Source organism: Sciurus carolinensis, chromosome 15 (genome assembly GCF_902686445.1).
Source record: "Sciurus carolinensis chromosome 15, mSciCar1.2, whole genome shotgun sequence".
In the NCBI taxonomy this organism is placed as follows: domain Eukaryota; kingdom Metazoa; phylum Chordata; class Mammalia; order Rodentia; family Sciuridae; genus Sciurus; species Sciurus carolinensis.
The window spans coordinates 82619157-82644125 of record NC_062227.1 but is presented as its reverse complement, the minus strand read 5'-3'; the positions used below and the strand labels follow the sequence as shown (position 1 = coordinate 82644125).

General features: G+C 58.3%; 1 protein-coding gene across 4 annotated transcripts in view; it reads right to left on the bottom strand.

Annotated features, from left to right (window-relative positions):
- Positions 1-12683: 12683 nt before the first annotated feature.
- Ctdp1 (CTD phosphatase subunit 1) overlaps positions 12684-24969 on the bottom strand; it is a 52253-nt gene continuing 39967 nt past the window's right edge. For all 4 annotated transcript variants that reach the window (XM_047526117.1, XM_047526116.1, XM_047526118.1 and 1 more), the window contains 2 exons: positions 23025-23203; positions 12684-13437 (listed from right to left, as the gene is read on the bottom strand). In XM_047526117.1, the coding sequence (XP_047382073.1) occupies positions 13296-13437; positions 23025-23203 (321 nt within the window). In that variant the 3' untranslated portion in view covers positions 12684-13295. The remainder of the gene's footprint in view (positions 13438-23024; positions 23204-24969) is intronic.

Here is a 24969-nt window from a genome sequence, read left to right as displayed (position 1 = left end):
CTGTGACGACGGCCACACGGAGGTTGGTGGGCCACGGGTGTGGGAGTCACGTGTGGCAACGGAGGACCCCCTTCCAGCACCATTGTGCCCTGTGGATACTCAGATCCACACAGGAGCGGGGCCAGAGGCAGCTTTGCTTACGGGGTTTCAATCAGGACTTACAGAAAGATGCTGGGAAGAGAAAAGTGCTACTCGGCACAAACACAGCGCTAACCGTTGCAGGCGAGAGCTGTCAGTGCTGGCCAGAGTGCGACTACTGGCCAGAGTGCGACAGGGCCGGGATCACACCCCAAACAGCCCCGGAGCCATTAGTGACACGCGGAGACAGCCACCACGCCGGGACACTGCTTCCTCTAGGTGCGACCTCAGAAGCACCTGCAGGCAGGCAGGACAGGGGCCCGCTGGGGACGAGCTCGAGGAGGGACACTAGTGGGGTCCCTCCAGCCCTGACTCCCTCCTGGCCTCCTGCAGCCCCAGGGTCCCTGCAGAGGGCTCTTCCTGAGCACTCGGGCAGCAGAGAGGCGCCGTCAGGGTCTGCTCAGTCCCAAGGCCTGGCAGAAGTCAGGAGGGCTGGGGAGGAATGGAGAGGTGAGCCGGGGAGCCGCGGGAGGGACAGTCAGATCGCTTCAGGGTGATTTTGCTTCTGTAAGCCTGATGGACTTGGAGCAGGGGTGGGAGCCAGGACCCTCGCCTGGACAGCTGGGGCCACACCTGCTGTCAGCCCCACCAGAGAGGCAGCCCCCTGGGGTCACAGAGGCCTCCTGGGGGTGCCCAGGTCCTGGGGCCACTCCGGGACAGCGACCCAGCAGGTCTCCTTGCCCCCGTGCTGCTGGGCACCATCAGGAATGCTGGCCTGCGCTGCTGACTGGCAGGGCATCCCCTGGTGGGGCTGGGTCTGCCCCCTCCCCAGGTTCAGAAACAGCCCACACCACAGGCTGGGGAACGAGCCCAGCCCCAGAAATTCACACTGCCACAGCTTTGGGTTCTCCCAGCATTTGAGGCCACCAGGCAGTGGGAGGCCAACTTCAGGACAGGCAGCCTGGCCACTCTTCACTGTCAAGTGAGGCTCTGCACCGGGTTTTGGGAGCTGAGGCAGAGCAGCCAGTGCCCAGCTGGGGTCCAGGGAGGGTCTGTCTGCACGGCTGGCATCATGGAGATGGGTAGGGTGGAAATGACAGCTTGGGGCTGGAGACTTCGGCTGGCATCCATAACTGCTTGTAGTTGGAGCAGGGCAGCTCCTAGCTGTCCACCTCCTTGGAGCCTGGACAGGGCCCCTTCAAAGTTGCCCGACACACATGAGCACGTCTCCACAAGGGCCTGCACGCGAAAGCCACATGCAGCTGCCTTTTTCCCGAGGTCCCACTCGATCCTCAGACTTGAGTTTTGCCACGTGTGAACAGCACCTCTGTTGTTAAGGATGGATGGTCAACAAAGACGGCTTGCACTTGGGCTCTCCCTTGGTTTTGCATCTGTGGAGGGGGAGCAAATTCACATCATGTCCTCAGACAAAAACTGGCACATGGTAGAATCTGGCAGTCGCTGAGGCCAGCGCCAGGCAAAACGATCCTCCTGCGCTCACTCACGGGGCCCAGCCCGCGCCAGACTGCCTCCAAGGCCGCCCCTCTTCCTGCCCCTGGGGGCGGAGTGACCTGCACCCCTCTGCAGGTCAGTGGTGTCTGGGCTGCGGGGTTGGCTTGGTTTTCCTTTGCGCTGTGCAGGCAGAGTCCAGTATTGCTCCAGGGCTGCCGCGTCGGGCCGTAGTTCCTTTTGCACTCTGAGGTCTAGATGGCCTCCTCCTGGCAAAAGTTGCATAGGAACATTCCTGACAACCCAGTGACCTTGCCACAGAGATGGGGCTCAGGGACAGCAGGTCATTTCTGTCCCCAGCCAGTGACCACAGCAGGGTCACTACTGCAGGGCCTGAGGCTCCCCTGGGGCTGTTCTCCATGCGTGTGAGGCGCTAGGCCGGGGCTCACTCGCCGACTGTCTGCCCAGGAGGCTGCGTGGCCGAGGAGCTGCTGGCTCCTCCAGGTGTGAGCGGGAGTGGGGAGGCCTGCTGAGCACGGCTGGCTCCTCAGCCTCGGCACCTCAGGGTGGAGGGACAGGGTTCAGGCGGCTCCCTTCTCAGAGGAAACCCAACCGGATGTGTAGGTGGCAGAGACTCCAGGGTGACGAGGGCCCCTGCAGGTCACCATGCTGCACAGGCACCCTCAGGTCTGTGGCTTCTGACTGGCTGCCCGAAGGGTGTGGACTGCCCCCGGTCTGGTGTCACCTCTTCCTCCTGGTCACTGTTAACGCTCCTTCAAGATCTTTCCAAGCTACAAACCTTCTCGGGTCACAGACTCGGAGTGAGGATGACCTTCATGGGGACAGACAATGAAGCACAGCTGGTACGTGAGCCTGTGCCCCTGCAAGGTGTCTGTGCCGTGGACATGGGAGGGACATGGCTGCCCAGCACTCCTGGAAGAGGGTTGCTGGCTGGAAGGTCAACTCAGGGGAAATGAGCACCAACGCAGAGGGGTCTCCTGCCCACCACACAATCCCATGGAGACCCCAGAACCAAAGCGAATGTGCAACTCCAATGGAGTGAGGGGAGAGGGCGGGCGCTCCTGCTGGAGAGACCGGCGTGCAGAGGTGCAGGCTGGCCGGGCAGACCCTCCCTGCAGGACGACTTTCCAGGTGGGCAGGGCCTTGGCTGGTGGGTGCCAGCTGGGCACGGGCAGGAGAGCTCTGTGGAGAGCCGATCCTGGGTTCTCTGGGTCAGGGTGCTTTCTCTTGGTGGGCTGGCAGCTGCTGCAGGCCCCTGAGCTACTTCCCAGATGAGCCACCAGCCAGAACTTGAGTCCTGAGCGACCCGGGTGTGCCTGAGCAGATATGCACCTCGCTCCCCAGTTCCCAGCCCCTGCAGGTGGGGGTGTCTCCAGAGGGAGGCTTGGCCTCCCTGAATCTGAGCCCACTGATGAAGGCAGAGACCAGGTCGGGCCTGGGAAGGCGAGGCTCCCCCTGCCTACTGGCCCGAGCAGAGACCCCCGAGCAGGCCGTGAGCCTCACCCCTCCAGCAGCCTCTGGAAGCAGCCACCTGCTCAAAGTCTCCTGTTCTGAGCAGATCTGAGTTAGGGGCTGCCACAGGCTTCAGGCTGATCCCCGAGAATACAGGTGGGCAGATGCCACAACCAGCACTACTAAACTCTCAGGTCCAGCGAGGGGCAAGGGGGTTGGAAAATAAAGACTCCTGACACAGATCTTGGAGATTAAGCTGGGATCAGGTGGAGCTCTGCTCTCTGATGGAGAAGCAGATCTAAAAAGTTACGCCAGCAATCTTTATTTCTCTAGGTCTCATTATCAGGTTAAAGACTGCAAGCTTTATTTTTTGTATTCAGAAGGTTACAGAAACTAGGACATCTGTGTAGCTTTCCACAGTTGCAAAGTGCAATGTTAGCTAGGAGCTCTGGGTAGCTCTCAAGAAAGTCCGGTGTTTAAAGTTACCCTCAAGCGGGCAGGAACCTGGGAAGTGGAGCTGGTGAAACATTGTGGTTGTCCAGCTTGAGTTCCTTCCTTCCCAGGAGCTGTGTGCCTGAGATCAAGGTCAGAGCTGCAGGACTCTTGCACAGAGCCTCTCATGCAGGGCATTGCCACAGCAGCTGAGCATCCTGTGCCCTTGCATAGGAACATTCCAAGGCACCAGGCATGCCGCAGCCATGAGGGCATCAGAGACCCCCCCATCCTGTGTCACTGCTCTCCACAGGCAGGGGCTTCCCTAAGGCCCCTTGTCTGGCCAGCAAAAGGCAGTGCCTGGGCCCTTGGTCAGCCTTGACCTTGAGCCCCAGGCAGCCTGAGAGGCAAGAAGCAAGAAACCTCATGTTTCCTCATGCCCCAGTCTCAAATCTGAACTGACTTTTCTGGAGCATGTCCTTGTCTCCTGGGGACGGGAGAGTCAGGAAGCTGCTGTCCTGGGAAGTGTCTGGCACGCGCTCCAGTCCTCTGCAGTGACACTCCTGATGGGGGACGTCCCTGGTCAGCTCACACTGCAGGTACTCACAGCCCAGGACTGCCCTGGGAGAGTGTGCACCGCCCACAAATATCCCACTCTGTGTGGGGCCAGAGCAGCTCCCAGCTCCGCGCAGGTGTTGGAGGCTACTGACTGCAGGGCCTGTGTGTGCCTCGGAGGGTTGTCCAGTATTGGCTGTAGAGCTAAAAGGCAGTAGAGTTCGTAGCCTCCGACCTCAGGATCCCAGGGCAAGTTGTTGACATTGGCCAAGGTGCTGTGCTTTAGACCATCTGCTCCTGGGAAGGGTGGACGGGCAGAGAGCTCCCTGGAAAGCTCTGCTCAGGTGCAGAGGAGCAGGGCCGCCCAGGAGCAGGGTAAGTCCGGGGTGCTGCTGTCCCCAGATCGCCCCTGCTGGAGCCTCTCCACAGCGAGGAGCTGACCCCTCCCTCCTGCAGTCAGCAGCAGCCAGCTGGGGACGGTCTGCAGGTGGGAGTGACCAGCAGGCACCGTGGACTGTTCCTGGGGCCGGGAACTTCCTAGGCACCTCCTGTGTCAAGTCTTGGTCTGGCGGAAGCCTGGAGGGTGCGCGCCTGTGCCCAGCAGCCCTGACTGCCTGGCATCCTCTACAGAAGCCCCAGGGAGCACCAGCACCAGCTGGGTGAGCACCAGGTGGCAGCAGAGCCACGCTCCCCTGGGCATCGGGGCTCCTCCAGGGCGTGTTCCAGGGTGAGTCCAGGACGGGGCTCGTCCCTGTCCGCTGGCCCTGGGAGCAGAGCAGTGGGACTCAGCATCGCCCAGTCTTGAGCTGCGACCGTGGACTGGGTGCTGAACCTGACTCGGTTTGGACAAAGGAGTCCAGGCCTCTCCTTAAGGATGCTCTGCTGCTCTTTGTGCCCCCCGAGCATTTGGAGCAGGTCTCACCCACTGCCTGACCGTGACCCCGAGACTGACTTGCACACAGGTCTGAGGAGCAGCACTCCAGAGTTTAGCCCACATGTGGCCGAGACTGTGGAGTCTAAGGGAACATCTGTGGGGTCTGGTGCCCATTCAGAGGCTCCTGGTCACAGACACCAAGCTCCCATGGGCTGGCCAGTGGTGATCCTGAGACGCAGCCAGCCCTGCAGCCCATCCCAGCCTCTGGTGAAGGCTCTGGGCTCTGCATCCTGGTTTCTCAGCAGTGCACACTGCTGCGAGTTGATCGTGCTGTGTGGTGGCCGCTGCTCCCCCTGGCCTGGGCTTCAGGTTGCTGAACATGACAAGCTGCCAGGACAGCCTGCAGCAACTCCTGCTGGCCTCCCCAGGGTCACTGTCCATGTCAATTGCTTCAGGCCTCCTCCAGCTACCAGACGGTCAGCATTGATTCCGTATGTCCACTGTGCTCTCTGAATCAAAGTGCTGCCCAGTTGGTGGAGAGCAGGGACTGTCCAAGGTGCACACCAGTCAGGGGACGCATGCTGAGATTGGTCCCAGCCGGTCTGTGGTCTGCCTGCCAGCAGGAAGTGCTCCTGCAGAGGTGAGAGTCAGCCATGGGCCCCGGAAGGCGCCACACTGACTGCCCAGGGACTCCTATGTTTACAGGCCGGGGGTCAGGGAGGGCCTCTGCTGTCACCGAGGAATTGTGCAGCGTGGAGTGGAGACCAGGCTGGGGCCAACACAGGGCACTGTCCTGGGCAGGGGCAGCTGCTCCACTGGTGCTTTGCCCACCATGCTCAGAAGAGCTCAGTTCCCAGCAGGTGCCGGTCGCCCTTCGGTCCTGGCGAGTGAGGGAACCATGGAGGCCTCAGCCATTTGCCCGGCCCCTGGGAATCCGAGGCCTGTGCTAACCACCATGATCCAGGAAGAAGGCGCATGCTTCAAAGAGTGGAGCCCAGGCCCAAGGTGTGAGGCCCCAGAGAGAAGCTGGAAGTCCAGGCCCAAGAGGAGCCCAGGCCCAAGGTGTGAGGCCCCAGAGAGAAGCTGGAAGTCCAGGCCAAGAGGAGCCCAGGCCCAAGGTGTGAGGCCCCAGAGAGAAGCTGGAAGTCCAGGCCCAAGAGGAGCCCCGGGCTTTCCAGCCAGAGGAGGGCAGAGCACTCCAGACCAGGGGCAGTGCCGTGTCCAGGGAACAGGAGGCCCGCTGACTGCGCTGGACTTCTGATGCAGCCTGTGCCTTGGGCATGAGGAGAGGCTGGGGGCTGACGTGATGTCAGCGGTTCTGGACCCGCACGGGGAGCCACTTGCACGCCAAGCACTGCCTCTGGGTCCGACTCCAGGCCTGCAGATCCGGCTGCTGTGACTCCTGAGCTCACCCTTGTCTCTTCCAGACTTGGCCTCACGTCGACTTCAGTTAATCGTCCAGGCGGCCATCCGAGCTCCCATCCCTCCCAGGCTGAGCGTGGGCAAGTGGCCCTGCACTGTGCTCCCGAGTGGCCCTGGCTCAGCCACACCTGGAGCGCCTCTGGCCGCGGCAAGGCAGTCGACTGATGAGTCCACCCCACAGCATTTGTCAAAGAGAGAAATGACAGGACAGTCCAGAGTGCTGCCCACTGCCCTTGGCAGGAACACGGTATGGCTTGTGACCACACACCAGGTGGTTCCCTGGGACAGAGATCTGTCATCACCTGGCTGCTGACCTGGGCCCAACTTCCTGAAGACAAGGAGAAAACAAAGCAAACTGAACGGTTGTGAGAAGCAAAGTCGCTCCAAGCAGAAACAAGCAGGGACGGGTTAGCTCTGGACAGTGTGAACTGAGCTCTAGGCAGAACCCAGTCTGCGACGGGCTAGCCTCTGCACAGTGTGGACTCATCTCCAGGGAAAACCCAGTCTGCAACGGGCTAGCCTCTACACGGTGTGGACTCACCTCCAGGGAGAACCCAGTCTGCGACGGGCTAGCCTCTACACAGTGTGGACTCACCTCCAGGCAGAACCCAGTCTGCGATGGGCTAGCCTCTGCACAATGTGGACTCACCTCCAGGGATAACCCAGTCTGCAACGGGCTAGCCTCTGCTCAGTGTGGACTCAGCTCCAGGCAGAAATGAGCCTGGATGGGCTAGCCTCTGCATGGCGGGGACTCAGCATGTGGCCCCAGGCCCACACCTGTGCATGTTCCCTGTTACTGGGAGTGGGATTTTAACCCAACAGGACATCGTTGTTGCTGTTGTTCTTTTTAGTTACACAAGACAGCAGGCCGTGTTTTGACACAGCATACACACGTGGAGTGTAACTCCCGTTCTTGTGGTTGAATATGACGTGCAGTCACACTGGTCATGTACTCAGTTATGTCTGATTCATTCCACAGTCTTTCCTCTTCCTACCCCTCTTCCCTTCATTCCCTTTGTGTAATCCAGTGAATTTGCATCCCTTCGGCACTTACTGTGAGTTAGCATCTGCCCATCAGGGAGAACATTAGGCCTTTGGTTTTTTGGGATGGGCTTATTTCACTTAGCATGACAGTCTCCATTCCTCAAAGCATCTTAAAATGATAGAGCTGCTCTGACCCAAAGACCACCTCTGGTTGTCTTCCTGTGCTACTTAAGAAGGGGCCAGGGCAAGGTGACCGAGCAGGGCTGGGTGCTGTGAGGCGTCCCGACGGCCACTCACCAGGTCCTGCGAATGAAAAGCGAGTGGAAGCCAGCACAGGTGTCAGGTACTGAACAGCCCCAAGCATGCAGAAAGGGGCTGGACGCCCACAGCAGGGGAATGTCCACCACTCTACCCAAGTCCTTAGGAAGGAAAGGACTGCTGATGCCTCTGTCGGAAGAGCCAGCGTCCTGAGCATGGCTTTGGAGCCACCGAGGGGAAGACTCCCTACTTCGAAAGGCACCACTATGATTCTCTGCCTGCTCCAACCACACACACACCCACACACCCACCACTGTGTGATTCTCTGCCTGTCTCTGTGCTCCCTGGGTATGGAATTCTCAGGAGGATCTCTGTGCTCCCTGGGTATGGAGTTCCCAGGAGGGTCTCTGTGGCTCCCTGGGTATGTTGTTCTCAGGAAGGTCTCTGTGCTCTCTGGGTATGGAGTTCTCAGGAGGGTCTCTGTGCTCCCTGGGTATGGAGTTCTCAGGAGGGTCTCTGTGCTCCCTGGGTATGGAGTTCTCAGGAGGGTCTCTGTGCTCCCTGGGTATGGAGTTCTCAGGAGGGTCTCTGTGCTCCCTGGGTATGGAGTTCTCAGGAGGGTCTCTGTGCTCTCTGGGTATGGAGTTCTCAGGAAGGTCTCTGTGCTCCCTGGGTATGGAGTTCTCAGGAAGGTCTCTGTGCTCTCTGGGTATGGAGTTCTCAGGAAGGTCTCTGTGCTCCCTGGGTATGGAGTTCTCAGGAGGGTCTCTGTGCTCCCTGGGTATGGAGTTCTCAGGAAGGTCTCTGTGCTCTCTGGGTATGGAGTTCTCAGGAAGGTCTCTGTGCTCCCTGGGTATGGAGTTCTCAGGAGGGTCTCTGTGCTCCCTGGGTATGGAGTTCTCAGGAAGGTCTCTTTGTGCTCTCTGGGTATGGAGCTCTCAGGAAGGTCTCTGTGGCTCCCTGGGTATGGAGTTCTCAGGAGGGTCTCTGTGGCTCTCTGGGTATGGAGCTCTCAGGAGGGTCTCTGTGGCTCCCTGGGTATGGAGTTCTCAGGAGGGTCTCTGTGCTCCCTGGGTATGGAGTTCTCAGGAGGGTCTCTGTGCTCTCTGGGTATGGAGCTCTCAGGAGGGTCTCTGTGGCTCCCTGGGTATGGAGTTCTCAGGAGGGTCTCTGTGCTCTCTGGGTATGGAGTTCTCAGGAGGGTCTCTGTGCTCTCTGGGTATGGAGTTCTCAGGAAGGTCTCTGTGCTCTCTGGGTATGTTGTTCTCAGGAGGGTCTCTGTGGTCCCCTGGGTACGGAGCTCTCAGGAAGGTCTCTGTGGCTCCCTGGGTATGGAGTTCTCAGGAGGGACTGTGGCTCCCTGGGTATGGAGTCTCAGGAGGGCCTATTTTTCATTCTCCAGGTTAGAGTTCCTAGGAGCGCCTCTCCTTTGTTCACCTGAGTGCATACCTAGGATTATGAACATTGGTATTTTTTGACTTTCTGAGAAAGTGCCATCCTCTCTTCACAGGGGTTGTGCTAACATTTTCACCAGTGATGTGTCCTCATCCACATTCATTATCATCTCTTTTTTTTTTTTTTGCGGTGCTGGGGATCGAACTCAGGGCCTTGTGCTTGTGAGGTAAGCACTCTACCAGCTGAACTATCTCCCCAACCCCTCATTATTATCTTAATCATATTAATAATTATACCATTTATTAAAAATATAACTAAATGCTTTAAATACTGCATGATACACAGAAAATAATAAAATGATTACATTACAAATAGTATTTTGTAACTGTAATACTGAATATAAAGTGGTGACATCACCTATTTTGTCAGTGATTTTGTCTGCATTTCCGTGACTAAGGAAGTGTGACGTTTCATGTGCTCCTCAGCACTTGTCCAGTCCCCTGATATGTCTGCTTCAGACACTCTTGTTCTTGAGTGTGGGAAACCTTTCTATATTGAAGCCACTGGGCTCTCACCAGAGGTACCACTTGCAGATGATTCTGCCTTCTGCAGTTGTATTCCCGGGTCCTTGCTGGCACCCTGTGGAGCAGAGTTCATGGTCCTGATGATCCACTCGACCACTGCTGCTTTGGCCTTAGTTGTCACACCTAAGAAGTCTGACTGATCAGGGCACAGACTTGCGTTCCCACAAGGCTCTATTGATTAGTCCGACATTTTGAGAGATGGTGTGAGGAAGAGTCTGGCTAGTTTTGCATGTGGAATCCAGTAGTTCCAGCACCATTTGTTGAAGACAGTTCGATTTCATTTGGGTCGGCACCCTTCACAACACTGTTTTCTACGATGCAGGTTTATTCCTGGGCTCTCGGTTCTCCTGTGTGGCTATCCTTATGCCAGCACCCTCTGTCATGATGGCAGTAGTAAATTCTGAACTCAGAACTGTGAGTCCAAGCTTGTTCCTACTTTTCAAGGCAGTTTTGGATAAACTGGGCCCTTCCCATTTCCATATGTATTTTAGAATTAATCTGTCAATTTCTGCAGGCGTGATTGACAGGGTGTGCCGAGTCTGTAGGCCAGCTGGGAATACCTGAACTGCAGACCCACACTGAGTGTCCCTCCATGCTGCCCCGCCTCCCAGGTTTCTTGACTCCTCCAGTGATGCGGTTTCACGGCACACCTTTTGCACTCATTTTCCTAGATTCCTTCCTTCCCATTTTACTTTTCTGATGCAAATTTTTTTATTAATTTCATTTTTGGGTTTATTGCTAGTAGATAGAAATGCAATTGCTTTTTGTAGAATGATTCCACACCCTGCACCCTTGCTGAACTTAGCACATCTAATTAGAAGTTTTTTGGTGCATTCCTTAGGACTTTCTGTATATAAGACACTGTCATCTATGGAGAGTTTCATTTCTTCCCTTGCAATCTGCTTGCCTTTTGTTTTTACTCTTTAAAGAGCATATTTCATAAATCAGTTCTTTTATGAAGACTCAGGAAGGAAGTGGGGGCAACACTGGGAGCCGTGTCTTCCCATGCAGGGTAGGAATGACGTTAGCTTCTCATCAGAAATGCGGGAGATGGAAGGAAGTGGAATAAAATGTGGTGTTGAGGAACCCAACCCACCTGGAGCTCCGTGTCCAAGAAACACTCTTCAGAAGTGAGTCTGAAGCTGATCTCCCCAGGCAAACAGTTGTTGAGGAAACGTGTGGTCAGTAGACTGCCTTGCAAGAAATGTCAAACAAAGTCTTCAGAGAGAAAGACAATGACATAGTTCAGAAACTCGGATCTGCAAGAAGAAAGGAGGCGTGCTGGAGAGGAACCCTGTCAAGTCAGGTCAACACCCCGCTTCCCGTGTCCTCACCACCAATCACCTGCTAATGAGGAAGGTGTCGCTCAATCTTCAACGTGCCTGGAGACAGCATCACACCAGGAGGCAAAGTCAAGAACTGCAAGGATGGAGAGATGGCTCCGGGCACAGCTGGAGACCACCACGCCCTCAGAGCTGCAGACAGGCACGGCGCTGGCGGCACACAGCTAACCACTGCGGCAGGACAGCCACAGACGCCTCAGTCCACAGGGAGCACGCCGAAATCGGCAACAGAAAGATAACAGAAGTTCCGGAGCACACGGGCTCGACGACACATTTCCAAATAACACGGCTCTCAGGAGAACTCTCAAAAAACTAAAGAATATTTGAACTAAATGAAAAAGAAAGACAACGTATTAAAACTTGTAACGTGTCAAAAACAGTGTGGAGCGGGCGATTTAAAGCATTAAATGCACATGTTAGAGAATAAAAATAAAAATCCAATGATCTGACCCTCCACCTTAGGAAATCAGAACAAATTAATTTCAAAGTAAACAGAAAAAATAATAAATATCAGAGCAGAAGTCAATGAAGTTAAAATAGGAAATGAGAAGAGAGAAATCAATGAAACCAAAAGCTGATTCTCTCAAAAGGCAAATGAAATTGAGATGCCTCCAACTGGGCAAGCCACCACAAACGAAGGGCATCACTAGAGCCTGTGGCCATCAAAGGACCAGGAGGGACACTGAGTGGCCATGAGCCCAGATGCAAAGGTCTCAATGGCATGCACGGATTCTCCAAGAGACAGCAGGTCATCTGAGCACGTCCATCAGAGAAATCCTTGCAAAGCAGAAGGCACCTGATCCAGACATGGAGAGGAAAGGAGACCAAGGCCGTACAGTCTGCAGAGGCCAGCGCTGATGACCACCTCCTGACACGCTCCACGAGGCCAGCACCGTCCCAGCACCAAAACCACAGACCAACATCCCTCACGAGCACAGGTGCAAAACCTCAACAACATGTGATGGGATCACATCCAGCAGTGTATAAAAAGAATCGTAAACCATGACTACAACTGGGAACACTCAGATCTCGCTATACCTGAAGTGCTCGTCTCTCAGAAACGCGAGTCAGTACGTGAAGATCAGCCCACGGCATTTACCCACAGCTAAGGGCGACAGCTTAGCCTGACACTTCACTTTTAATTTGGCAATTAGCTCAGAAAGGGGGCGCCTGGATCAGGGGTGCTGCTGACCTGAAGCTGGCTGACGAGCACTACAATGACCGCCCTCAGGGAAGGCCCAAAGCCCGCGTCCAGGCCCAGACGCCGGCTGAGGCACCGTGCTACCCACGTGCACTCTGGATTTCTTCCTGCTCTGTCAAAAGCTGAGCAGGACTGGGCTCCTAAGGGTGGAGGCACCATGGTGGAGGCCGCACTGTCCCAAGCTCTCAGGACGCCAGCTGAGGAGAGCCAGAACCTGTCTGACTCCACGTCCACCATGCTGCCCGGGGCCCAGAAGACAAGCACGGGCCTGGAGCACCAGGTTGGGGCCAGTCTCCTCGGGCCGCCCAGAACTCATTTCTGTCAATCTACTAATCACACCACAAGGATCCTTTGGTTGTTAATGTGGTGAAATTGTTTCAAAAATTTCCACACATAATGGAAAGAACAAGAGCCACAGAATGGCCTGAGAAACATCCATCGACCGGGTTAAATTTAAAGGGCCCTGGTACCCCCTGGAACCAACCTCCAGGGGTGTTTCCTGCTGTGCAAGTTCCCACAAGAAGCCGGTTCAGAGGTGCCACCCACCCTAGCAGAGTGCCCAGCTTGAGTCGGACCCTGGTCAAGAAGGGAGCCAGAGAAGGGGGCTGCTCTCTGCCAAAATGTATCAGAGAAGAGAACGTACAAAAAGGATTTTTATTAAATGACAGAATCTGGTGGGTCAAATATGAAATCGATATACAAAAACTTGACATCAGATCTCTCAAGAAGCACAGGCCACCCAAGAAAAGGGAGGTCCTCTCGTCACGATGCCTGAGGTTGGAGCCTGGCAGCCCAGGCTCCGGGCCTCCATGGCTGGCTGGGGCTCGGGCCTGTGACCTCGGTGTTCTGCACGCAGCTCGCCGCTCCGACCCCTTGAGAACCTTCGGCGACCTGACAGCTGGGCTGCAAAGCAGCAGACGCCAGGCTCTTGTCGTGATCGCCTGGTCTCCTCGGGGCCCCAGGCTTCGCCCCAAGTAACTTGCCGGAGCACACAGAGGGACCCCCAAACCCACCCTAGAGTGTGACGAGAAGCCACCGACTCCAGTCTCAGGAAGGCGGCTCTGCCGAGCCTTTGGCATAGCTCACCAGCTCCCCGCAGCACTCCCTCACGTACAAAAGTAGACTTTCCTATAGTAAAACTTCTTAAAAACACCTATTTCTGCAAAATAATGTGTTTCTGTATGCAGAGCTCTGCAAGACAAGCGTCTGGGGCACGGGCCGCGCCGCGGCTGAGGGCCTGCTGCGCCTCACATCAGGCCGTCCAGCTCCGCCTCCAGTGCTGCCGCCATCTCGTCCGCCTCCGAGCTGCTGCCCTCCTCGTCCTCGTTGCTGGACTCCTTGCTGGACTCGCTGGCAGCGTCCTCCTCGCTCAGCTTTCTCTTGTGGCCTCTGAGGAGGAGACAGAAGCAAAGCCATGGTCAAACAGGGCGACGGGCAGGGGCAGCCACTGCTGCCACCGTGCAGTCTGCACCAGCACACACAAGGGACGGTGACACACTGCCGCGGTCAGGGACGTGCGGGGCCACCCCTGCAGGTCCAGGCGCCTGTGCTGGGAGGTGTGGCGTGAGCAGAGGACTTGAGCCTCGGACACCCGTCAGGACAGCACGAGTCCTGGGCAGGAGCCCCGTGAGCCGCTGAGCGTGGCTGTGCAGCTGCAAGTCCCCGACGGGGCTGGGGACAGCTCCCGGGCTGCAGGGGAGGACGTGTCTGAGCAGGGCACTGGTCCACGGCGCCGTGCCAGCCTGGGGCAGCGTGAGCACTGAGGCGCCACCAGTGGACAGGCCCCACCAACAGGGCGGCATGGCTGCGGCTGCTGGGCCGTGCAGGTGTCGCCTCCTGGGCGGCAGACGCAACACGCCGACAAGCGCCCGAGCCAACAGCAGCACCCGCGGGACAGCAGGGCCACGCTGCAGATCAACCTCGCTCCAGTGGACCTGCAGCCGAGGGCCAGAAGACTTCCGGACATTGCCCACGTGCAGCCCTGCAGACGCGGGGTCCCCACTGGCTGCACATGCCCCACGACAAGGGGGTGTGTCCCCCAGGGCCTCCTGCAGCACTGCGCTGACGTTCCCTGAAGGCGCCTGCAGCTGAGGAACACACCACACAGCACAAACTGCAGCACAGGGACGCAAACCACCAACGCAGAGGACATGACGGCCTTGCTGAGTGGGCTCCAGGGAGAGGCCGTGCCTGCCCAGGCCACAGGGAAAGCAGCCTGGACCAACACCGCAGCTGCCGGGGCCATGGCCCTTGGAGGCTGCGGGGGCCGGTTTTCTTCTAGTCAGCCTCCCTGTGCCCCACATCTCCCTTGGAGGCTGCGGGGGCCGGTTTTCTTCTAGTCAGCCTCCCTGTGCCTCACATCTCCCTTGGAGGCTGCGGGGCCGGTTTTCTTCTAGCCAGCCTCCCTGTGCCCCACATCTCCCTTGGAGGCTGCGGGTGCTGGTTTTCTTCTAGCCAGCCTCCCTGTGCCCCACATCTGGGGGAGGTCTGGCCTCTGCCTGCATGCTGGGACTTGGAACCCATGAGAGCACCCCGTAAGAAGTCCAGTTTCCCACCTGCCCAAATTCTAGATGAACACATCATTTTCATGTTGACTGCAATGACCGATCTTTCTTCCTAAGGAAAAGGCCTAGTTTTATATAGAAATGGGGGGTTGAATTCCTTGCTTCAAGAGTCTGAAAATCTGGACCACAAGGAACACGAGCAGAGACGGTGACACGAAACCTCATCTCCCCAGGGCTCCTGAGTAGGAGTTCTCGATGATCCACCACCACCACAGCCCCAGCCCAGGGCTCCTGTGGACCAGTCCCTGGCCCCGTGCAGGGTGGGTCCTCCGGGGGCGCCCATCCTGGAGAGAGCACAGCACCTCGCTGCGGCTCCCCTGCTCGCTCCTGCTCGCTGTGCATGTCCCCCTTGGGGGCTGTCTTTTCATTTTTTTTCTAGTTTCTTTCGCAAAGCAAAAGTGATCTTTGTTTATGGCCAGCACTTTCAGTACCACAGGTGAACTCACTGCGGGACCCGTGATCACGGAGGCCTGTGTTTTCCCTCAAGCTTCGGCTGTGTATTCAGGTCCACCGTCTACTCTGAGTCACTTCCCATGTCTGGTTATGAAAGGTATGGGTTGAGATTCATTTTTTACATCTGGACATCTCCCTGTTATATCACCATGTACAGGAAAGGAAATTTAAAAACTGTAGGTAGGAATATACATAAAATAACTATGATTCAGAAAAACCTTTTGAATTCTGAAGCAAGAGAAAAAAATCTCAAAAGACCTATTCGGCTGCACTAAGACAAGTCTGTATGTATGATTTGCCAAAATACGTTCTACTGTCATGTATGGCTGAAAATAATAATGATAATAAAAAAGACCACGAAAGCCACGAATCTGCAAGATCTGCGTGACATAAGACACACACGATGTGGCCTATTAATGTAAGAAACCTACGGTGAGGCCCAGATAATCTACCTGGGGAAAAGCCCCAGACAGAACACAGCAGCTGATTCCAAAATGCAGAAGGAACACAAGACCAGCACTGCTCACACCCAGCTGGCACTGGTGGCAGAGCCCCAGGTTCTGGAGCTGTGTTGGGGCGCCCCTGGGGAACAGGTCAAGCAGTGCCCCCACACCACAGACACTCGCCTGCGTGAGCCCCGCCCACCTGCAGGGTCCACGTGCGGTGCTCATCACGCTCCAGGAAGCTGGACAGAGGGGCAGGAGTGTGGAGGTCCAGGGGTGAGGTGGGCAGGACTGGCAGAGGGGGAGACGGCCTGGCACGCGGCAGCGGTCCCAAAACACATTTTCCCCAAGGGTTTGGTGCCTACACCTCTAGAGCTACTGAAGAAACCTCGTCCATCTTCCAAACTCCCTCCACGCACGCGCACTTCCCCAAGAGCACCCTCCAGCCACACTGGGGAGAAGAGCGCAGACGTGGAGAGGCTGCAGAGCGCGGAGCCTCGGAGGTGCCCTGCGTCCGTCTGGAGGACCGCGAGCGTCCTTGCTCTTGCTGGGGAGTCTGTGTGTGGGGCTGTAGTTCACTTTGTTTCTGTTGGTGGTGGGGTGGGACGAGGGTACTTGGGGTGGCTGGGTGGGCAGGGGACAGGCCAGGCGAGCCGAGGCTTGCATCTTTGTTTGAGGAGACCCCGCATCTTATCATGATACTGATGCCCAAAGCCACAAGTTCCACAGAGGAGACGGGTGCAGACGCCCACCCTGGTCTGCCTGGGAGGAGTGTGCAGGACACCACTTCTCATTCTAAAGTCAGGCTCCATCCAAAGAGCAGAAGACACTGGCTGGACCCCACAAAGTCGCAGGGCACTGGCTTGTGGTGCCAGTCCACTCCGGGAGGACAGACGGGGGACGCTCAGGTCATTCCCCTGACGGAGCTGTAGGGTTTGTGCACGTGGGGCGGGGTGAGTGAACCTGGGAGCCCTGACCTGGGTCGTCTGCTTTCTCGCCTCTGCCCAGTGCCTCATACAAGCCCTGCAGGATCAGGCCAGGGCACTGCCGCCTACCATGCTGGGGACAGTAGCCATCTGAGAAGGTCTCAGCAGGGAGTGAGTGGAGAGAGGGGCAACTGGTGGGAGTTCAGAGGAGGCCGGGAAGCTTGCCCCATGGCTGCACAGGCAGTCGCACATGAGAAACGTGCTGAGTGCCAACCACCAAGCAAACCATGGCCGGCGCTGGGTCAGAGACCGGGAGCCCAGGTGCCCTCCGCCACACCTCTTTCTACACCGTAAGTGGGAGTCCTGTTCAGGGCAGACCAGGCCAGGCACATGGCCTGAGGACCCAGCTAGTAACGTGCACTGCACAATCCAAACAAAACAGTAGAAGAGACACTGCTGGGCAAAACTGATGGGAAGTGACTTACATGGTTCCCCTTGCTTGGGGACAAAACTGCAGATGTATTCAGAAGCGATGCACACGAGCACTTAGGAAAGCTAACCCAACAAAGTGCTCTGTGGAAACGTCAGATGCCTGTCCAACTTCTGGAAAGGGTTCTTGAGTTGTTCACACTACTGAAAATAACCAAGACAAAAACCACACTCCACTGAGCACTGTGCAGGAAGAGCTGGCCCCGAGCTGGCCCCAGGTGGGCAGTCCTGGAGAATCCCCCTCTTTCTCCTTTCTCTCTCTCACACACATGCAGGAAGGGGCAGCCCTGGAGAATCTCTCTCTCTCTCTCTCTCACACACACACACACACACACCAGGAAGTCGGCCCCAGGCCTGAGTTGCTCATCCTTGGCCACCTCCTGGGCTGCCCGCAGGAACACGCTCACTGACCAGCATCACACCCTTCACCTCGCCAGTCTGCTCACAGCAAGATTGAAGGTGACCCCCACTTTCCTCTGGAGCTTGGGAGCCTCCTGTGTGCTTGCGGGACTCAGGCTCAGCAGCCACCCCTGCTGACCATGCTTTGCTGGGCCACAGCATCCACGTGACTCCCTGGAGGCTGCGCACCCGGCCTCCTCCAGAGCCCACCGGCGTCTCCCCTGGAGGACACTGTCTGCAGCTGGATGGATGTCCCGGGAAGAACGGCAGAACTGCTTTCTCACGCAACTCAGAAGATCACTGCCCTGAGGATTTCTCATCTGTTTCCTCTGGAAACCACCCAGCTGCACGTGGGGACGCCGGGAAGGCACCAGCCCCACGGCACTCGAGAGTCGCCTGGCGCCCTCTGCCACCTGTCCCACGAGAAGCCTGGGGGTGGGTGGTGTCCAGGACCAGCACAGCAGAGGTGTGCAGGCCGTGGTGTCCACGCTCTTCAGAGGCCAGAGCCTTCTGCTGAACCTGCGCTCAAGGCTCTGCGGGAGGATGGGCACTGGGTGAGTTCAGTGGCACCAGCTCAGGGACACAGGCAGATCTGAGCCTCTCCAGGGATGGCAGGTCCACAGACAGAGGGAAGAGGACCATGAGGGGATGGAAGGGGACGGCAGGACCAAGAGAAGGGACGGGAGGGGACAGTAGGGGGTACAGGTGGGGACGGTAGGATCATGGAGAAGGAACAGGAGGGGATAGTAGAGGGGACAGGTGGGGATGGTAGGATCATGGAGAAGGAACAGGAGGGGATAGTAGAGGGGACAGGTGGGGATGGTAGGATCATAGAGAAGGGACAGGAGGGGACAGTGGGACCCAAGAAAGGACAGGTGGGGAAGCAGGACCATGAAGGGACGGGAGGGGACAGCAGGACACGGAGAAGGGACAGGGGACAGCAGGTCCAGTCCCTGGTGCGCATCCTGGTGTGGAGAGCTGCCTGCCTGCTCCTGGGGGTGAGCTGGACCGAGGACACAGGTCCTTCCTGGCTAAATGACGTTGGGGTGTACCAAATCAGAGCGACTGTGTCTCAGCAAAGTCGCCTCCACCATCAGCAGCAGCTGTGGCCAGGGCCCTGCCTCTGATGGACATGGCCTCGCCTCCTCCAGCACCGCGCTGCAGCCTAGCCCGGGTCCCCACAGAAGGCACGGCACTGCTCCCAGGGGCACAGAGCCCTGGCTCCAGGCTGCCCACCTCAGCCTCTGGCTTCAACCAGCAGATGGGGACAGAGCCCGTCACGGACGGGCCGGCCCAGCCTCCCTCTGACGACTCCCGCCATGCGCCCATGTGGGGCCCGTGTGAACCCAGCAGGGCACAGGGAGGGCAGCGCCACCAGCACGCTGGGGGCACCAGGCCCGGGGTTGCTCTCCAGGTGGCTCTGGGGGTCCGGCAGCTCCGCCGGGGCATTCCACACCCTGGAGGGGCCCGAGGACCTGGGACGACACAGCTGGCTGCACACGCCACCCCAGACGCCTCCACAGCAGCGGCCTCCGTGGGGCCGGTTCGCAGGCTTCTACCACCGAGGGCAACCACAGCTGCTCGGGTGAGGAGAGAGCTGTCACAGGAACTGGCAACTAAAACCCCTCACGTGGCCGGCTTTGGGGCAGGTCACGGCACACGCAGCCACTCGGTGCGGAGGTCCCAACCTGCCCAGGGTGGAGGGCAAAACGCACCCTGGTGTTCTGGACGTTCACGCTCACGGCCGTGGAGACAGGAAGAGCTGGAAAGGGATGGTACACACGCACAAGGTGGACTGCTGAGGGAGGGACGGACCACCCTGCTCTCTGGATTCGCCCTCGGGCAAGACCCCAAAGGCCAGTGTGCACCCTGGGGCACACCACTCCTCACATCAGCCACGCACATTCTCAGGATGCCCTGAGAGCTTGGCTGCCTGCACGCTAGCCCCTGCGCAGTCCCGCCTCTGGTCCAGCGGCACCTGCCCACACACGCTGGCTCACTCCCCAGGGCCAGCCCAGGTCACGGTGAAGCTCAGGACCAGCCTGCTTGTTGCCCAGGATGCACGCGGGTCGCGGGCTGGTGGGCACAGGGAGCTGCTCCGTCCCCCGGGTCCTGCTTGGTGTTCCTGGAGGCAGCGCTGCAGCTCCAGCTGGCACGTCTGCTGCCCGCCTCTCCTGCGTCCCCTGGCTCTGGGGCTCCTGCTTCCGTGCCCTTCCTGATGGCCACTGTGTTGCTGTGAAGGTCCTTCACCTCTGGGCAGCTGCACTGTGCCCCTGGTGCCCTGCTCCCTCGCCCAGGCGCGCTCCCTGCAGGTGGCACGCTGGTCCTGCCAGCGTCTGCCTGGAGCACTGACGCCTGGGCCCACCCGTCAGCTCAGGGGCCTCCTTTGTTCCCGACCCCTTTCCTGCTTTTCTGGGTACCAAGTGAGTATGTCCGAAGGTGCCGCGCAGTGCGGTTCCGAGCAGCTTCCTCAGGGGTGCCTGAGGCCCGAGGTACACGTCTCCCTCAGCTCTGCACTAGCCCGAGCCCAGCACGGCTCCCCTCCCACCCGCTGCAGCGGCAAACCTGCTCTTCTGCAGTCTGTGTTCTCAAGTGGAGGAGGGAGGGAGGACCTGCTAGGCCCTGTGCCCGTGAGGCTGACTGCTCACTGCTGCTTCTGGGGTCCCGCCACCGCCTGCTCTTCCTGCCTTCTTCCCACAAGGCGGGTTCCCACAGTTGGCTTCCACATGCTGCAGGCCCAGCAACGACCACGTGTGGATGTGTCTGTGACATGGTCAGGAGAGGCGCGTGGCCCCACGGCCTCTGCACACCTGCTCAGGGTCACCAGGCTCTGCCCTGCCTGTGGCGGCATGGTGCTGGGGTGCAGGTTTCAGGTGGCTGCTGAGCCCGGGGCCTGTGCCCTGCCTCTCTTGCTCCCCACTCTGTCTCTGCCACTGTCTGGGCGTGGAGTTCCTGCTCACCCTGCCTGGCACGTGCAACTTCTGGGACACAAAAGTCAATGCTTCCCAACAAATTTGCGAAGTTTTCAGCTACCATTTCTTGGAATATTTTTTTTTCTGCTTTAGCTCCCAAAAAATATCTTGCCTAAGTTAATTATTCATGGTTACAGACTACATTTTGGTGAATATCTTGGGCATTACTAGCGGGGTCCGTCTACACATGAGAGGGACTCTTAACTTCGACTGGCAGGCTGGCACAGAACTGGGTAGAGCTAGCTGTCCCAGCGGCTGGCCCTCACCGTCCTATGAGGATGACAATACCAGGTGAAACTGAGCTCCAGAAGCTGCACCAGGATGTTACGCCTTAAGCCAGCAGCAGCGTGCTGGGCAGTGGCACAGCTACATTCCCAGCAACCTGGGAGACTGACGCAGGAGGATGACAAGTTTGAGGTCAGTCTCAACATAGTGAGGCCCTGTCTCAAAAAAAAAAGGGCTGGGGTGGGGTGGGGAGGAACTGTGTTGTCTCCTTGCTGGGCATTGCTGCACCAATGGGCAGAGAGCACTGCCCGGCCCAGCAACAGGCTCTGGGACAGTGCATCACCCAGGAAGGCTGCTTGTCCCAAGCCAGTGACCACACTCCTTCCCAGTCTGAGGACCTCTGCGACTGGAATTTCTCGTCTGCACTTTCCTGTTGGGAGGCCACACAGCACGTCCACCCTGCTGTCCTCAGCCTAGAAGTAGAGAAGCTGGCCACCTGGCTACTCAACCCCAGATCAAGCCCACCAGGCCAGCTTCAGCAGCCAGGACGGATGCTGACCTGCACTCACCATTAGGTTCATATCCTGTCACTGCACTGCAGTTCCCTGGTGAGGACCCGCTCTCTCACACCAGGACAGCTGGCCATCCAGTGACAAGGGCCCGGAAGACCATAAAGGAGCAGAAAGAGGTGGCACCTGCGGGCCTGTAAAACCTGTGCCCACTCCTGGGAGCGGTGACACTCCTCTCCGCCCTCGCCTGTCCCCGCCCCTCACCTTGCTCAGCTGCGCCAACCCCGCTCTGCGTCTCCACAGGCCCAGGGCTGACTGTGAGCTTCGTCTCCCGTCTCCTATTCTTTGGCCAAGAGTAAACTTCCCTCACTGCTTGACCAGAGCTTGGTTTCTATTACTGGCCCTGCGATTCTGAGGGAGAAAGGACCCGTCTGGGTGGAAGCAGGTAAGGGTGCCATCCAACCTTCCTCCCCTGTCGTCACCAGGGACAGGGACACCAGGCTGTGTTAACGCTGCCACTCCCACCTCTGCACTAAGGCTCGGGCCTGCCACCGGGCTGCCTGTCCCGCTGGCTCTGCTGGAGCACTCCCGCGTGGCACAGCTGTTCAACGCGCACCTGAACTTCTCTCTCAAGGACTCACCTCCAGAACAGGAGGGCCAGTGGCAGTTGCATACAGGCCCCTGCCGTCCCCAGGAGAGCCGCCAGCTGCTCCTCGCGGCACCACCTTCCTCCCTCTGTCCTGTCCCTGTCAAGGTCATGGTGCCAGGCTCCCGTGGTACAGCTTGGCGCCAACCCAGGCACCACGTGACACGGCACAACTGCCTCTGGGACGCACCGCTGCCCTCCAGGACCCGCGAAGCAGAACTTGGAGCATGGTTTACTTCATTCCAGGCAGAAATGCTGTTTGAAGAATCTCATGCCATCTGCTCTTGGTTCCGTTTCCCACAGAAGAAACAGTGGAACCAGAAAGCGCTCCTCTCCAACTGCTGGCCAACGAGAGTGAGATGCCACGTGGAGGCACGGGGCCCGCCCCTGCAGGGGGACCATGGCCCGCACGGCGAGCTTCTTCCGGCACACAGAGGGCTGCCAGCGGCCCCAGCTTGGTTCTGGAGAGAAGGGCCAGGCGCTGTGGGTCTGGGCACACCAGGCGCTCGGTGCCTCTGGTCTCAAGTTCCAAAACGATCTTGGATCCGTAGTGCAAAGTAAAGCAGCAACTGCAACACTGACCCCTCCTGTCTGAGGAGCCAGCGAGGGGACAGGCGAGGTCCCCACGCTGCTGGCCTGAGCAGTCTGAGCCACACCTGGCTCCACAGCCCAGCTCAGAGTGAGCGCAGTGACAGCAGGACCCGGGCAGCTGCGGGCTGCAGAGGCAGAGCGGCCGGGCCATCCACGCCCCTGCAGAGCTCTCGCTGCCGCAGAGCCCAGGCCCTATCCTGACGTCCCACTGCCAGGGCCACAGTGGGCACGCGAGTCCTCCCTGGACTCCGCTCTGGGGGCCTCGGTCTCCCCAGCTGAACCTGTGTCCACTGCCTCCAACAGCAGAAGTGCTGGCCGCCTCCTGTGCGTCTGTGACGATGAGGGTCTCAGTGGAAGACACGTGGAGGCTCTTTTTAACCGCGAGCCAAGAAGCCCACAGCCAGAGCCGCCACACACCCACACAGCAGGCGCGATACGCTGGCGTCTGGTGGGCCTCGCCCGCTCCCCTTCCCACTCAGAAGAGGACACGGTGGCTTCTGCGGGCACTCCACACCCTCTGCACACAGGACGTCCTGAAGGGGACACTACAGCTGCTGGCTGACACCAACACCAGGAAGTGCAGACGACTCCCGTCCCCACAGAGGTCGCGGCTGCGCACCAGGGTGAAGGAGCAGCCTCCCAGGGCACCAGGTCTCCTCCCACCGCAGCCGTGAGGACGCTCCGGACACTCCTGTCCATGGTGGATGCAGCTCCTGAACCTTCTCCTGCCCCCGGCCTCAGCCACCCTCCCACACTCACCTGGGACCACGGGCGCCTGTGGTGCTCCGGTCGCTGGACGAGGCTGGTCCGAGCGGCTGCCCCCGGGGGGCCCGGGGGGCCCGGGGCTGTGCGGCGCCCTCCCGCTCCTGCTCCTGCTCCTCCGGCCTCCTCTTCTCGCTGTCGCTGTCGTCGCTGCCTTCTCCCAGGATGTCGTCAACCTGCAACGGGCGCCAGTCAGGGCCAGCAGGAGCCCCAGGGCCTGTGACCCTGCCTGTGCCAGGACCGAGCGGCTCCCCTACCTCCACCCTGCCGCGGCACCTGAGCAGCAGGCCTGCCAGGGCTCCCTGGTCAGAGCCGCGGCCAGGGGTGCAGCTCCCTTGCTTCCTCTCGTCTGCCTCAGGTCTGGGACGAGTGCGAGTGGTGTGGAGGAGAGGCAGAGGCAGAGGCTGCCGGCGCGGAGAAGCGGGTGCCGTGATTCAGGGACCCTTGCTCAGCCCAACGAGTGGAGCAGCCGTAGGGTGGCCCTGCTGGCAAGCGGGCCGTGGCGTGCCGGCCCCAGGGTTCAGGCTCACACGCTTGGAGGGGAAAGAGGCCCAGAAGGGCAGTGCACGCGGCAGAGGGCTGGCATGCAGCTCCCGCCAGGGAAGTTCCCTCCGGCCGGGCCCCGTGAACAGGGTCCTGTGTAGCAGCACCCGCCCCGAGGGGTGCCCTGCGTGCACAGGACCTCTCCCCACGCTCCACTTCCCACCCTGGACGCAGTGACACAAAACGCGGGGCCGTATTAGCTGGTGAATTTGTGGTCCCTGGTCATGCAGCAGGAAACCTGACACAGGGTTAAGATGCAGTTCTAGGTGGAACGATGCCGACTGAGAGGACGCTGTTGTCAACAGAAAACACTTCAAAGGCCAAAAAAAGAAGGTCAGTTACGTGAAAAAACCCCTAACCTGGAAAACAAACTGGAGGCAGGAGAAACTGCCTTCGGCAGGATTTAAAACCTTCACACAGATATTAGCTATGGGCAGCACGCACATGCCAAAAATGGCACGCAAAATCACTCTCAGACAGGAAAGCTCTCTACTTAGGAGTGTGACCAAATCTTTTATAAAACAAAAGATAACCGTGATTTCTTTATTGAACACAGATTTTCAGATTTAAGAGAACTTAAAACCTTCAAAAAATAAACATTCGGAACAGCATTCTTGACATGTTAACAGCACTCTTGATGTAATAACAGCATTCTTGTAAAACATTTATCAACTTAGTAAGAGAAAAATCAGGACCAAGTCTAAACACCTGATTTAAGAAGGAAACCTTGAGAGCCCAGGGAAGCACTCATCTTGGGGCTGTTTCCAGTGGCTCAAGAGCCTCTAGCCTGGGTTAGGGTTGACAGAAGAGTTTGTTCTTGGGGACTGTGCTTAACAAATGAGACTTTTCATAATCAATCACAACTGGACATACAGGAGACCACACTGCATCAGTGAGAGGAGGTTCCCAAGCATCGCCTGCAACCCCGTCCTGTGGTTCTGAACCTCATTCTCAGAACTGTACACCACAGGGCCACTGGTGGGCTGGCTCCAGTCACGGGACAGATTCTGACCTACTGCCCACATGGCAGCAGTGCCCAAGGCATGGGGAGAAACTGAGCTCAGGGAAAGGCTACACCCAGGCCCTCCTGCTCCCGTGGGGCTCCAGGGCACGAGGCCTCGCTGGAGCCCGTCTTTGCTGCTCCAGGTTGGATGGTCCAGTCTGTCCAGGGAGGCCGACTGCTGACCCTCAGGACTGCTCTCTATGCCTGGTGTTTCCACCTCTGTGGCTCTTCTGTGACTTCTGTTTGGGTTGAGACCCTCTGTCTGTCCTTCCACCTGAGGACGGCTCGTGCTTCAGTGGTGTGGACCTGTGAGCTGGCTGACAGTTCTGGTCAGGGTCATCTCAGCTGGCACCGGCAGCACACTCTCCAGGACTCCTTGCACAGCACTGATGCCCC